Source organism: Microtus pennsylvanicus, chromosome 5, assembly GCF_037038515.1.
Source record: "Microtus pennsylvanicus isolate mMicPen1 chromosome 5, mMicPen1.hap1, whole genome shotgun sequence".
In the NCBI taxonomy this organism is placed as follows: Eukaryota; Metazoa; Chordata; class Mammalia; order Rodentia; family Cricetidae; genus Microtus; species Microtus pennsylvanicus.
The window spans coordinates 134,417,147-134,429,512 of NC_134583.1; the positions used below are offsets into that span (position 1 = coordinate 134,417,147).

Consider the following 12,366-nt stretch of genomic DNA (forward strand, 5'->3'; position numbering starts at 1 on the left):
GGGTGCCATCAGCCTATTTAAGCAGTTGGCTATTTATACATTCACAGATTGTCCTCAGCTCTATTCCTGAGCACATTTCTGTAAACCATCATAAGCCCGTTATGTTTATGAATTGCTTAAAACAGATTTCAAGATAAAGTAGTGGGATTTGTGCATGTGCCATTTAAAACCTTAGGCAGATGAACTCCTCTCTGTGAGAAAGCCTGTGGCATCTCCTGGAAGGTCACAGGCTCTGACTGACCTTCAGTCTCTTGCAGCTCATCGCCTGCCGTATTTCATCGGCAGGCTTGCCCGTGACCGTTGCCTGCTTGTATCCTGGGTGCACACCCCTCCCTCCGATTCTTCCTCTTTGGGACCTTTCCCAAAATGAGTGGGCTAGGTGAGCAGCTGTGGTAGGCGAGCAGCTGTGGTAGGTGGGCAGCTGTGCTAGGCAAGCAGCTGTGGCAGGTGGGCAGCTGTGCTAGGCGGGCAACTGTGGTAGGTGGGCAGCTGTGGTAGGTGGGCAGCTGTGGTAGGTGGGCAGCTGTGCTAGGCGGGCAGCTGTGCTAGGCGAGCAGCTGTGCTAGGTGAGCAGCTGTGGTAGGTGGGCAGCTGTGCTAGGTGAGCAGCTGTGGTAGGTGGGCAGCTGTGCTAGGCGGGCAGCTGTGCTAGGCGAGCAGCTGTAGTAGGTGAGCAGCTGTGGTAGGTGGGCAGCTGTGCTAGGCGAGCAGCTGTGCTAGGTGAGCAGCTGTGGTAGGTGGGCAGCTGTGCTAGGCGAGCAGCTGTGCTAGGCGGGCAGCTGTGCTAGGCGGGCAGCTGTGCTAGGCGAGCAGCTGTGCTAGGCGGGCAGCTGTGCTAGGCGGGCAGCTGTGCTAGGCGAGCAGCTGTGCTAGGCGGGCAGCTGTGCTAGGCGGGCAGCTGTGCTAGGCGAGCAGCTGTGCTAGGCGGGCAGCTGTGGTAGGCGGGCAGCTGTGCTAGGCGAGCAGCTGTGCTAGGCGAGCAGCTGTGGTAGGCGGGCAGCTGTGCTAGGCAAGCAGCTGTGGTAGGCGGGCAGCTGTGGTAGGTGGGCAGCTGTGCTAGGCGGGCAGCTGTGCTAGGCGAGCAGCTGTGGTAGGTGGGCAGCTGTGCTAGGCGAGCAGCTGTGCTAGGCGGGCAGTTGTGCTAGGCGGGCAGCTGTGCTAGGCGAGCAGCTGTGCTAGGCGAGCAGCTGTGGTAGGCGGGCAGCTGTGCTAGGCGAGCAGCTGTGCTAGGCGAGCAGCTGTGGTAGGTGGGCAGCTGTGCTAGGCAAGCAGCTGTGGTAGGCGGGCAGCTGTGCTAGGCGGGCAGCTGTGCTAGGCGAGCAGCTGTGCTAGGCGAGCAGCTGTGGTAGGTGGGCAGCTGTGCTAGGCAAGCAGCTGTGGTAGGCGGGCAGCTGTGGTAGGCGGGCAGCTGTGCTAGGCAAGCAGCTGTGGTAGGTGGGCAGCTGTGCTAGGCAAGCAGCTGTGCTAGGCGGGCAGCTGTGCTAGGCGAGCAGCTGTGCTAGGCAAGCAGCTGTGGTAGGTGGGCAGCTGTGCTAGCGGGCAGCTGTGCTAGGTGAGCAGCTGTGGTAGGTGGGCAGCTGTGGTAGGTGGGCAGCTGTGCTAAGCGAGCGCAGCTGTGCTAGGCGAGCAGCTGTGCTAGGTGGGCAGCTGTGCTAGGCAAGCAGCTGTGGTAGGTGGGCAGCTGTGCTAGGCGAGCAGCTGTGCTAGGCGAGCAGCTGTGCTAGGTAAGCAGCTGTGGTAGCCATCAGTTTGCAGCAGCAGCTCATCTTGGTTCCCACAGTTACAAGTGTAGCGGCATTTCACCTGTATTTTCATAAATAAAACTTGCCTGAGGATCAGAAAAGTAAAACAGCCACACTGGCCAGCCTTACAGACAAGTCAGTGGTGACACACACCTTTAATCCCAGTAGTCACACTAGTTTCCACAGAAACCAGGCAGTAGTGGTGCACACCTTTAATCCCACCTTAGAGAGGAATAAGACAGGAGGAGACAGCTCTCAGTCACAGTCTCATTCTTGGAGTTAAGATCACCATTTTGGACTGAGGTCGAGGTAAGAGCCAGTGACTGGCTGTTTTGCTTTTCTGACCTTCAGGTTGAACCCCAGTTTCTCTCTCTGAGTTTTTATTAATCATGCTTCATGTAAGTATCCATGGGAGAACTAGTTCCAGGATGACCCCCAGGGTGCCAAGATCCGTGAATAAATATGGGCCTCCAGTGATATCTTCAATGTCAGCCTAACTGGATTTGAAATTGTCCTGTGGACTTGAAGGAACAAAAGAGCAAGCTGGCTGAGGAACAGTTTTCTCTCTTGACTTTCTGAATGCTGATGTGATGTACTGGCCATACCAGGTCCTGCCTCCATGCCTTCTCTACCATGATAGACTGTGTACCTTCAAACTGTGAGCCAAAATTAGTCCTTTTGTTTAATTTCCTCTTGCTGTGAAAACACACACAGGCTAAAGTCCCTTACGGAAGAAAGGTTCATCTGGCTCGTAGTCTCAGGGTACAGACCATCATTGTGTGGAAGTCAAGGCTACAAAAACCTGAAGCAACTAGTCACAGATCCACAGTCAACCACAGAAAGCAGTGAATTGATGCGTGCCCATACTCAACGGGGGTTTCCTCACTCTTTATCTAGTAGTCTGCCCACAGTGGGGAAGTCATCCCACCATAATTAACAGAAAGAAGGCAACCCCCTAACAGACGCAGCCAATCTCTTCAAGACACCCCACACTGAGACTCTTTTCTCGGTGACTCTACATTGTGTTCGTTGGCAGAACCAACCGTCATGCTTTCTTCAATTGCTTCTGTTTGGTATGTTAGCACAGCGATGAGAAAAGTGACTGATCAACCACCCAAGGTCCCCACCTCCAAATACGGCTAGAATGTCAGTTTGGGAATTAGGCTTCCAGCATAGGAGCAGAAGTCACACGGAAGCCATAGCACCCCGCCCCCACGGCCTGTATACTATAAGCGTTTCATGTCTTACACCTGTCTCCATTCCAAAGCATTTGCTGCATGTTACAGTGGGTTCACCTGGATGCTTTCGGCGTGTCTGCAGATGTGAACTGCAGACGTCCAGATGTCTTCCTAAATAGAAAGGAAGTGTTGTAGCGCATGTCTAAACATGTAGGCAAGAACTGTTGCGCATTGAAGCCTGGAAGCTTGTTCCTCCACGCCCACCTCCCATCCTGCCGTTGCGACCTACGCCAGAGATGTATTCTCTCTCCTTGTTCATGTGCCCTTGGGTCACAGATCGCTTTCCTGATAGACCTCAGAAGCTTGGCATTAGATATTAAGTCATTCATTTGGATTTGTAAATCATAAACACAGACACACCAAAGACATACTTGGAGATTCCCAGCCAACACCTCACATTGATGTGAACAGGGAAGCTCCATTAGCTTGTAGATCCATGCGTGAAGAGCCCTCTATAACATGAGACCAACATCTGAAAATCCAGTGGCCCAATGAGGTGGGCTGCCTTTGGCATTAGTTTTAGTTTATGTTTTATAAATACGCCACCACGGTTTTCAGTAAAATTATTGAAGCATTTAAAGCCATACAGTGCCTGTGGAGTATAAATTTGGAAGGGTGGTAGCCTCAGGCACACAAGACTGACGACTTCTTGAATTTTGATGGGCTGGCCTGAGCAAATAGCGTGAGGCTGATGGGGGCACAGGAGAAGGAAGTGTCAATGACAGGATGGGTTTGGCCTACGTTTGTTAGTTTTCGCTTCAGTTGTTTAAGACATATCTCAGTCAACAAATCGTCACCTTTTTTAAAGCAAGAAAACATTGAGATGCTTAAAAATTAGACTGAGTTTGATCTAAGATCTGCTTCCATCTGGGCCATTTGGTCGCATGATACTCATGTGATCCCTCCATTTCCTCATCCACCTAGGAAGGGAACATGAAGATGAAAGAAGACGATGAGAGTGGAGGGCTTGGGAGATGCTTGCATAAAGATCAATAAATAGTAGACATCCAAGATGGCGGTGACATGAAGATGTGATATGGAGGTGATGGTGGCAGGAAATCCTGATGATGTGGGAATCAAGAATAGACCACACACTTGCACTTCCTGCCCCCAGACCTTTTGTTTGTTCGTGTTTTCTAACCTGTGTTGTCAAACTGAAGTCTTCCAGGATTGCAGGGACCGAACGGTGGAGTGGATATTTAACCCAAGTCATTGCCAAATGTTGTGTTATGTTGTGCGCTTCAAATGTGACCAAGAAATAATTCTCACCCCAGAAAAGATAAGCAAACACCAACTGAACTAACTAACTAGGAAGTTGTGTCTACGCAGCTCTAGATACAAATGGAGGCTGCCCCTCTGCCTGGGGCAGAGGCAGGTTGCTAAGAAGAAATACTTTCCATTCTAGCCGCCAGCAAAACTGGAGGGAACGTGAGGGTGGAGGAGGTTGGGGCTGCAGATAGATGGCTCCTTTAGTGATTCCCAAACTTTGGGGTATCTGAACCTTCATAGAAGACTTTCGAAGCAGTTCCTTAGCCTGCTGTGCTCCTGCTGCAGTTCCGAAGGTCTCAGATGAAAACCAGGAATCTTTGTTTAACCACTGCTGCTAGAATTTCCGATTCACACTCCGAGGAAGCAGACTTCCTATGGTTTCTAAAGGGCTCCCTTGAACATCTGCACCAGTCTCAGCAAGGCCTAAGTTAAACAGCCAGAAAGGACGATCGAAGCACCCGGAGTATTGGCTGTTTGCGACCTGTCTGTCTGTCTGTTGGGTTGCAGTTTGAATGTGCAATGTCCACACAGACTCTTGCGTTTGGACCCCTGGTCTCCAGCAAGTGGAGCTGCTTCAGAAGGCTGCATGCAGTCAAGCTAGCAGCAGGGGCATTAGGAGCTGACCTTTAAGGTAAGATGCTGACTCCAGCTGTGTGTTTTCTGAGGTGTCAAGATGACAGGACCTGCTGTGTGTTCGTGCTGCTGTGAAGTCCACTGCTTTTTCTTCCCTGGTGGATTAAGATCCTGAGCATGAGCTGACCAAACCTTTGCTGGCTTCAGTTGCACCTCAGGTGTGCTTATACAACATCAAGGAAGGTAACTAGACGGTACCCTCTCTCCACATTGACTGGCAAAGGATTCCGGAGATTAATGCACTCAGGGCTGGGGTGCCCTTGCCCAGGAAGTTTGGGAGTCTACCTAGGAATTTTAAACTCAAGGCAACTTACTGTGGAAGGCTGTGAAGTGTAAGAGAGACACAAACCAGCAGCCTTCAACAGGTTACCCCAGGGACACCGGCCTCTCTTGTCTCTGGAATAAATCCCCTTGACAGTTACTGCTAGACAAGAGGGGCCACTCATCTCCACAATGCATACTGACATTTGAGTATTTTCATTTTTAATTATGTGTATGTAGTAGGGAAACGTGCATTTAAGAGGGTGTTGGGTCCTCTGGAACTGGAGTTAAAAGCAGTTAGAAGACACCCAGCATGGGTACGGGAAACCAAACATTCCTGCTAGAGCAGTAGCTACTCTTAACCACTGAACCAGCTCTTCAGCCCCATTACTGATGTTTTTAAAGGAATTTATTTTTTCTGCAATGCCTTTCACAATTAATATTAACTAGATTGATGTTAAGTAGGGAAGGGAACAAACGATTCTCAAGCATTTCTTCTGGGGGTATAGAGCTGTTCTTAGACTCTTGGGAACGGCTCCTGCAGACTACCCTGCTCCCCAGCTACCGTAAGTACTGGCAAGATGGAGCAAACAAATTCTTTTGCTTTTGGGCTGCTGGTTGGGATTTTGGTTGGCATGAGGACGCCAGCCTTCTCCTTGAGCATGCATGAATTTCACAAATGTTTACACAAGGCACAAAGAGCAGCTTATGCTGAAAAGGATATGGGTCACAGAAAACAGCTTCTCGGTACGCAGTGATGGCCCGTTACCCAGAATCAACTATAAATTATTTGCCCCTCAGCTTCAGCAAATGTGTTTAAAGAACACTGTGCCTGGGTTAATTTAGAGTTTAGCATACTGGCAATGATCGCAATGTCTTTCTTCAAAAGCTTTGTGGTGACACTCTTTTTCATGGCTAAAAATAAGGTTTCCAAGAATATGTGTACATCTTAAGGATTGCTGTATTGATAACACATTTAATCTCCCGAGCCACCCACATGGAATGGAGAAGGTCTACTCAGTGGTTGTTACAAGGCCCAGGAGCTTCAGAAAGCCAAGCTGAGCAAAGCACAAGGCTGGACTAGTGCAGAGATGAAGCTGTTAGTGTCACCCCCTTTTCTCCTAGTATACAAGCCGAGAAAAGCCATATGGTGTCAGACTACCTCAGCTTCAAATCCCAACTCCACTGCTCCCATATTAGACAACCCATAGGACTCTCAACCATTCCAAACCTGTTCTCCATCTTAGATAGGAATCGTTCTGTTTACTGTTTCTCTCCAAGGGTGAAGTAAGACCAAGCACATAGCACAATGCATAGACTACAGGAAGCAGCCAATGTTTTTATGCCTGACCCTATGATAACGTGTGACGCAGAAAGGTTCTTAGAAAAGGGGGTGAGGGTAAGGGCTACAGATGGGATTTTGATGTACGCAAGGTACTTTCTAAGGATAATGATTGTCTATGCACAGGAAAGGAGGGCTCTAGAGGCAAGACAAGGGCATATATCACTCACCTGAGCTGTGTAAGAGGAGACCACCTCTAGAATTCCCAGAGTGCCTAGAGAAAATGTCATCAATAGTCCACATGGTGTCGCTTTTGTCAAAATCAGATTGTTGTCAAGACAACAACGTGCACATATCTGGAGGCCCGTGTGTGTGTTTCTGAAATCAGGAACTGTCCCAGAGAACTGGAACCACGACTTTGCATAGAGGACTCACACCTTACACTCCAGCCTGGCAACTGCCTGTCCAGCCTCAGATGGATGCCCCTTGCGTTTGGTTCTCCCCACCATCGTTCACTGCTTCATGATGCTCATGGAGTTCTCTGCATTTCTTTGCATCTCCCTTTGCTTCCCATAGTCTCCTGTGGATGCATAATCCCATTGCAAGATTTGTTTCCAAAACAACTTCATCGTCTTTGGAGAAGCTCTTTCTGTTAGGGCAGCACCAAATACATCTGAATTTTTGATGTGGGATGTCCTTCTGTATATGTGTTGCTATTACTGGTTAATGAATAAAGTTGCTTTGGCCTATGGAAGGGCAGAATATGGCCAGGCTGGAAGAGCTATAGAGAGAAAGTAGGTGGAGTCAGGGAGATGCCATGTAGCTGCCGAAGGAGACTGACACCTGAACTTTACTGGTAGGCCACAGCCTCGTGGTGATACATAGATGAATAGAAATGGGTTAATTTAAGATGTAAGAGCTAGCTAGGAATATGCCTAAGCTATTGGCCAAACCGTGTTGTAATGAATATAGTTTCTATGTGATTATTTGGAACTGGGCAACCAGAAAACCAATACACAGCCTCCATTTACAAATTGTAGATAAAATTTTATTTTGGTGTAAGTACTCACCAAATATTGGATGGAACGTTTCATGCCCCTCCTACTTTGGTGTGGTTTTTTAAAATTACTTTTGTTACTGTTTTGTTTCTGTATTTGTTTAGCTAAATCTGGTAGCCCTGGAACTAATGCTGCAGAACGTTGTTCTAGCATCGTTGTCTTGTGAGTTTGTTGGGAGAAGCCAGGGTAATAACTTGCAGGGAAAAAAAAGTTTTTCAGACTCCATAAACATATACAATTATTAAGGACCCATTTCTTTTGGTGGGTGTTTTTGAGAAAATACTGACTCATCTAAAGCAGAAGATGTTGGAGGAAGACCTGTTTGTTGGTTCCCGGCCTCCTGAAATAATCACACAGAAACTGCATTAATTAAATCACGGCTTGGTCCATTAGCTCTAGCTTCTTATTGGCTAACTCTTACATATTAATTTAACCCATTTCTATTCATCTGTGTATCGCCACATGGCTGTGGCTTACTAGCTAAAGTTCTGTTTGGTTCTGGCAGGACTCAATGGCTTCTCTCTGACTCTGCCCTTCTTTCTCCCCGCGTTCAGTTCAGTTCTCCCCACCTAGCTCTGCTCTCCAGCAGTGGCTCCATGACTTCTCTCTCTCTGCCTCTCTTTTTCCCATGCTATAGGCCAAGCCAGTTTCTTTATTCATTAGCCAATAAAAGCAACACATAGACAGAAGGACCTCCCACAACAAAAAGACAAATCCTTGTGGAGCTCAGGAGATGGATGAGCCTGTCTAGGCTTCTATAGACCACAAGGAGAGGGACCAAATATGACGGTTCCCCACCTCGGACACCTTAGCAACACTATAGCCTCTGTGGTATTGATCACTTCATCCCAGAGTGAGGCTGGGCTCAGGAGTCTGTGTTCAATCCCTGCAGGTGGAGGTGGACACCTGGGGAGAAATGGGGAAGGGTGAGTTGACTAGGTAGAAAGCTGGAACCTAAGGAGGGTCTCACCCTCTAGGGAGTCTGAATAAATGGAGATAGGAAAAGCAAGGGGGCAGAGGAAATTTGTTAAAGTGAACATCCTCAATCGGCTTGTTTGTTTGTTTATAAGAAATCCCAGCTCCTGCACCTAAAGCTCAGGGAGCATCAGGAAGAGAGGGCAGGAGCATCCTGAGAGCCAGCGGAGCGGGATGTCTCCTGGGACTGTGTCTCCTAGAAATATCAGGGAGGCTACACCCGTGGAGTGTCACCAGCATGGCTGCCTGAACAAGAGTGAAGCCAGTAGACAGCATACATGGAAAGGATAAATCTTGTGGGGACTCCACCCCACAAGAACGACAGACAAATAAGGGACGGTGAGAGGAGGGGGAATGCAGGGAAAGTTCCTAGTGGTCAGCCCTGAAATCACAAACACACACAGGCTGTAGACAACAGTTGAAGGAACGGGCACAGAGGCTATTTGATCTAAAGCAGGAAGTGTGTGGGAGAAGCTAGGATGAGAAAAGGGAAAGGGGAAAATGATGTAATTATATTCTAATTTTATAAAAATATAAACCTAGGTGTGATGGTCAGCTTGACAAGAGCCAAAACCAGCAAGAAGCCACTCCTCTGGGCATAGCCACAAGGGATTTTCCAGACTAGATTAATCAAGGTGAACAGACAATGCCCTTAATGTGAGCAGTGCCATTCCACACCTGGTCAGTCGGAGAAGTTAACTGCCTAAGCAATGGCTGGACACAATAGAGCCAGATGCCTTATGCTCCTGCCCCCAATGATAGCCTACACCCCACCCCCATCCTTCCCCCAATAACAGACTGCCCCGCCCCTTCCTTCCCCCATACAGACTGCCCCACCCCCACACTGTGACCCAGGGTTACCCCTAAGTTGTTTTCCTCAGGTGTTTTGTCAGTCCTATGAGGAAAACCTAGCACGAAGCAGCCTGGCCACTCTAAAAACAGACCTGGGTATGGACTACAGGTAATTAGCACAAGGTAAGGAATGCTGGCACCGTGGGCCATGTCCCTGCAGCCAAGCAGCCAATGGGAGCAAAGTTCACTCTCATTTGAGGGTTCAGGGAAAACCAGTTTGTGACTGAGCATTGTTGTGTTGGAGGGGTTTACTTTCAACGAAATCACAGTCGGCTTGATGAGGCTTGTGGGGGCTGAAGGCCAATTTCTCTTTCAGGAGATTTGGGGAGGGACATGAAAACTTACCCAACTGTCCTCTTAGCAGGACCACAGCTCTGTGAGGCTCGCCACTCGTCCTTAGCTATCGATGGCACTTGAAATGACCGTATTTATAGTGACCTGTCTGTACATTTGATCAAGTGTTCCTTCAATGGTGTGTAAAGTGCTCTTCCATTACTGGGGATATAGCAGAAAATAAAACAGTCTTTACTCCTAGAAGAACTCATGTTTTGGTCTAGAGCACTGATAGTTAACACAATTCTGTGTACCAGGAAGTATTAAGTAGCAAGATCAATAAGATATGGAGTCCATAAACAACAAAGTGAGAGGTTGGGCAAGAATGACTGGGAAAGTCTTCTCTAAGGAGATTAACATCTAGTGGGGTGGGGTGGAGAAGGGAGGCGGAGCAGAGACCTTGTGGCCCCTCCCACCAAGCCTATGTGAGAAACAGCGAGAAAACCAGGGTTCCAGGAATAATGATGAAAGGAATGTTGACGGACTGCTGGCCTTTCAGCCACGTGAGCACCCTGGGTGCCACTGGGATGAATGAGAAACCCTTAGAGAGGCCTGAGCAGGGGGTGTCGATCTGGTGTGGTGCTGCAGAAGACTCTCGGGCAAACATCAAGGGGCTAAAATGTTGAGGCAGAAATCCTGGTGGGAGGCTGCTGGGGGAATGAATGGCTCGGGTGAGGATGGAGTGGATCAGAGCGGAGCGCCTACGGGAGGGGCGGTCATCACTCAGATTGGTGCTTTGTCTCTCTTCCTCCTTCATATTGGAGTATGACTGATGTATAAAGCCTTGCAGAGTTAATGTGCTCAACACAGTGTGTGCGGGTGTGTATCCATAAGGCCATCATCACCATGGAGAGTCAAGGGTTGTCTGCAATGTCCATCCCACAGAAGAGTTCTCCTAGGTATGTGACCATACAGGTAGGTGGAATGGTTCCTGCTGCCTCTATCGTGTCTGTGGGAAGTAAGGGTGCACAGAGTGAAAATCAGTATTTCTGCAAGTTGCAAAAGTTTGAGGTACTCAGTAGTTTCTGTGGTAGGTTCTTCCATTAGCCCATTTTGCATCCACTCCCCCCCCATAACAGTGTCCGACTGAACTGCCAAACTTAGTGAGTTAAAATGACACAGATGTGCTCTCGGTTATGAACATCAGATGTATAAAACCAAGTCATATGCAGGGTGGGTTCCAACAGAGTCCAAAGAAGAATCTCGGCCCCTTTCCATATTCTAGAGGATGCTTACATTCCCTGGCTGCTAGCCACTCAGTCTTCAGTCTCCTGCAATGTCTTCCTTACCCGTGTCTATGGTGTCTAGCTGAGTCAGTCCGGCCCCTCCTCCCATCTCTAGACCCTCAGTTTATGTTTTTGAATTCGCTTTTGGCCATACACAGTACCATATTCCTGAGTTCTGGAGATTGTTGTGTGGAACCATTATTTAGCCTATTATAAATTCTGTCTTCTTCATCCTTGAAACCTTGGTTGAGTGTAGAATATTAAGCTCCTGTTACACTGATTTTCTTATCTTCAAAACTCTGAGTGCAGGGTACCCATGTGCCCATTAAAACTCCTTTCTGCAGTCGTCCGTGGTGACGAGACAGCCAGTCGTATCAGTCAGTGCTCTTTGACCACTGGTTTTGCCAGGGAATGCCCATGGCCTCCAAAGCTGAGAAGCTACCTGTGCCAGTGAATCGCTGTCTTCCTGATGGCTGGCAGGAGGCAGTGTATAAACACCCCAGCTCTCAATTCTGGATGGACTAACTCCAGCACTCGTCTCCCCCAGACCATATCCCCTCCAGATCTCTTCGTGTGACCCTCCAGAACCACTCCGCTATCCCTTGCCCCCAGCATGGCTCTCAGCAAGTAGATGATCTTGCCTCTTTTCATCCATGCCGATTGTAGTAGGAGACTGCTCATTTGTTTTCTGGTCGCTCAGACCCGAATAATCACACAGAAACTATATTAATTACAACACTGTTTTGCCAATAGCTTATGCATATTTCTAGCTAACTCTTTTTTTTTTTTTACTACTCAAGCAGTCTTTAATGAAAACTGTATGAGACGCCCCTACTCCTGCATCTTCTCAATCGTTTCTTCCTTGTATTTGCCCTTCTCCTTTCCTACTTGTCGAGACTTGGCTTTCCTTTCCAGGATCTTCTTTCGGTCTTTGTCCAGCTTTAGCCTGGTGATCACTACCTTGCTGGGGTGGATGCCCACGTGGACAGTTGTGCCATTAGCCTTTTCCCGCTGCACCCGTTCAATGTAGATGACGTATTTCTTCCTGTACACTTGGACCACTTTGCCAATCTGCTGGCCTTTGTAGTGTCCCCGGACAACCTGAACTTCGTCATCCTTTCGAATGGGCATTGAGCAAACACTGTACTTCTGTCTCAGCTCTTTGGAAAGGGGGGAAGACATGATCTTCCTCTGAATGTGAGAAGGTGCATTGAAATCCCGTTTGTGGTTCTTGCTCCTTTCAGAGGTCACAAAGGGATTGAACTTCATTTTGGCAGCTGCGATCCAGCGATGGCCACAAGAGGAAAGCTCTAGCTAACTCTTACATGTTGAATTAACCCATTTCTATTAACCTGTGAATCACCACAAGGCTGTGACCTTCCAGTAAGCTTCTGGCTGCCAACTGACGTCTTTCTCCTTTGGCAGCTACACTCCATATCTCTGTTTGGATTTCCCGCCTGGCTTTACTCTACTGAGCCATTGGCCGAAACAGCTTCTT

At 48.4% G+C, this 12,366-nt stretch overlaps 1 protein-coding gene across 1 annotated transcript; it reads right to left on the bottom strand.

Moving 5' to 3' along the window:
• Positions 1-11,655: 11,655 nt before the first annotated feature.
• Positions 11,656-12,138, bottom strand: LOC142851224 (large ribosomal subunit protein uL24-like). Its single transcript, XM_075975123.1, has one exon. It carries the CDS (start codon positions 12,135-12,137, stop codon positions 11,700-11,702), a length of 438 nt encoding a protein of 145 aa, XP_075831238.1. The 5' UTR covers position 12,138; the 3' UTR covers positions 11,656-11,699.
• Between the last annotated feature and the right edge of the window lie 228 nt (positions 12,139-12,366).

Bases quoted from the DNA above. Each gene is read 5' to 3' on its own strand.
- LOC142851224 (XM_075975123.1), bottom strand. From the start codon at position 12,137: ATGAAGTTCAATCCCTTTGTGACCTCTGAAAGGAGCAAGAACCACAAA.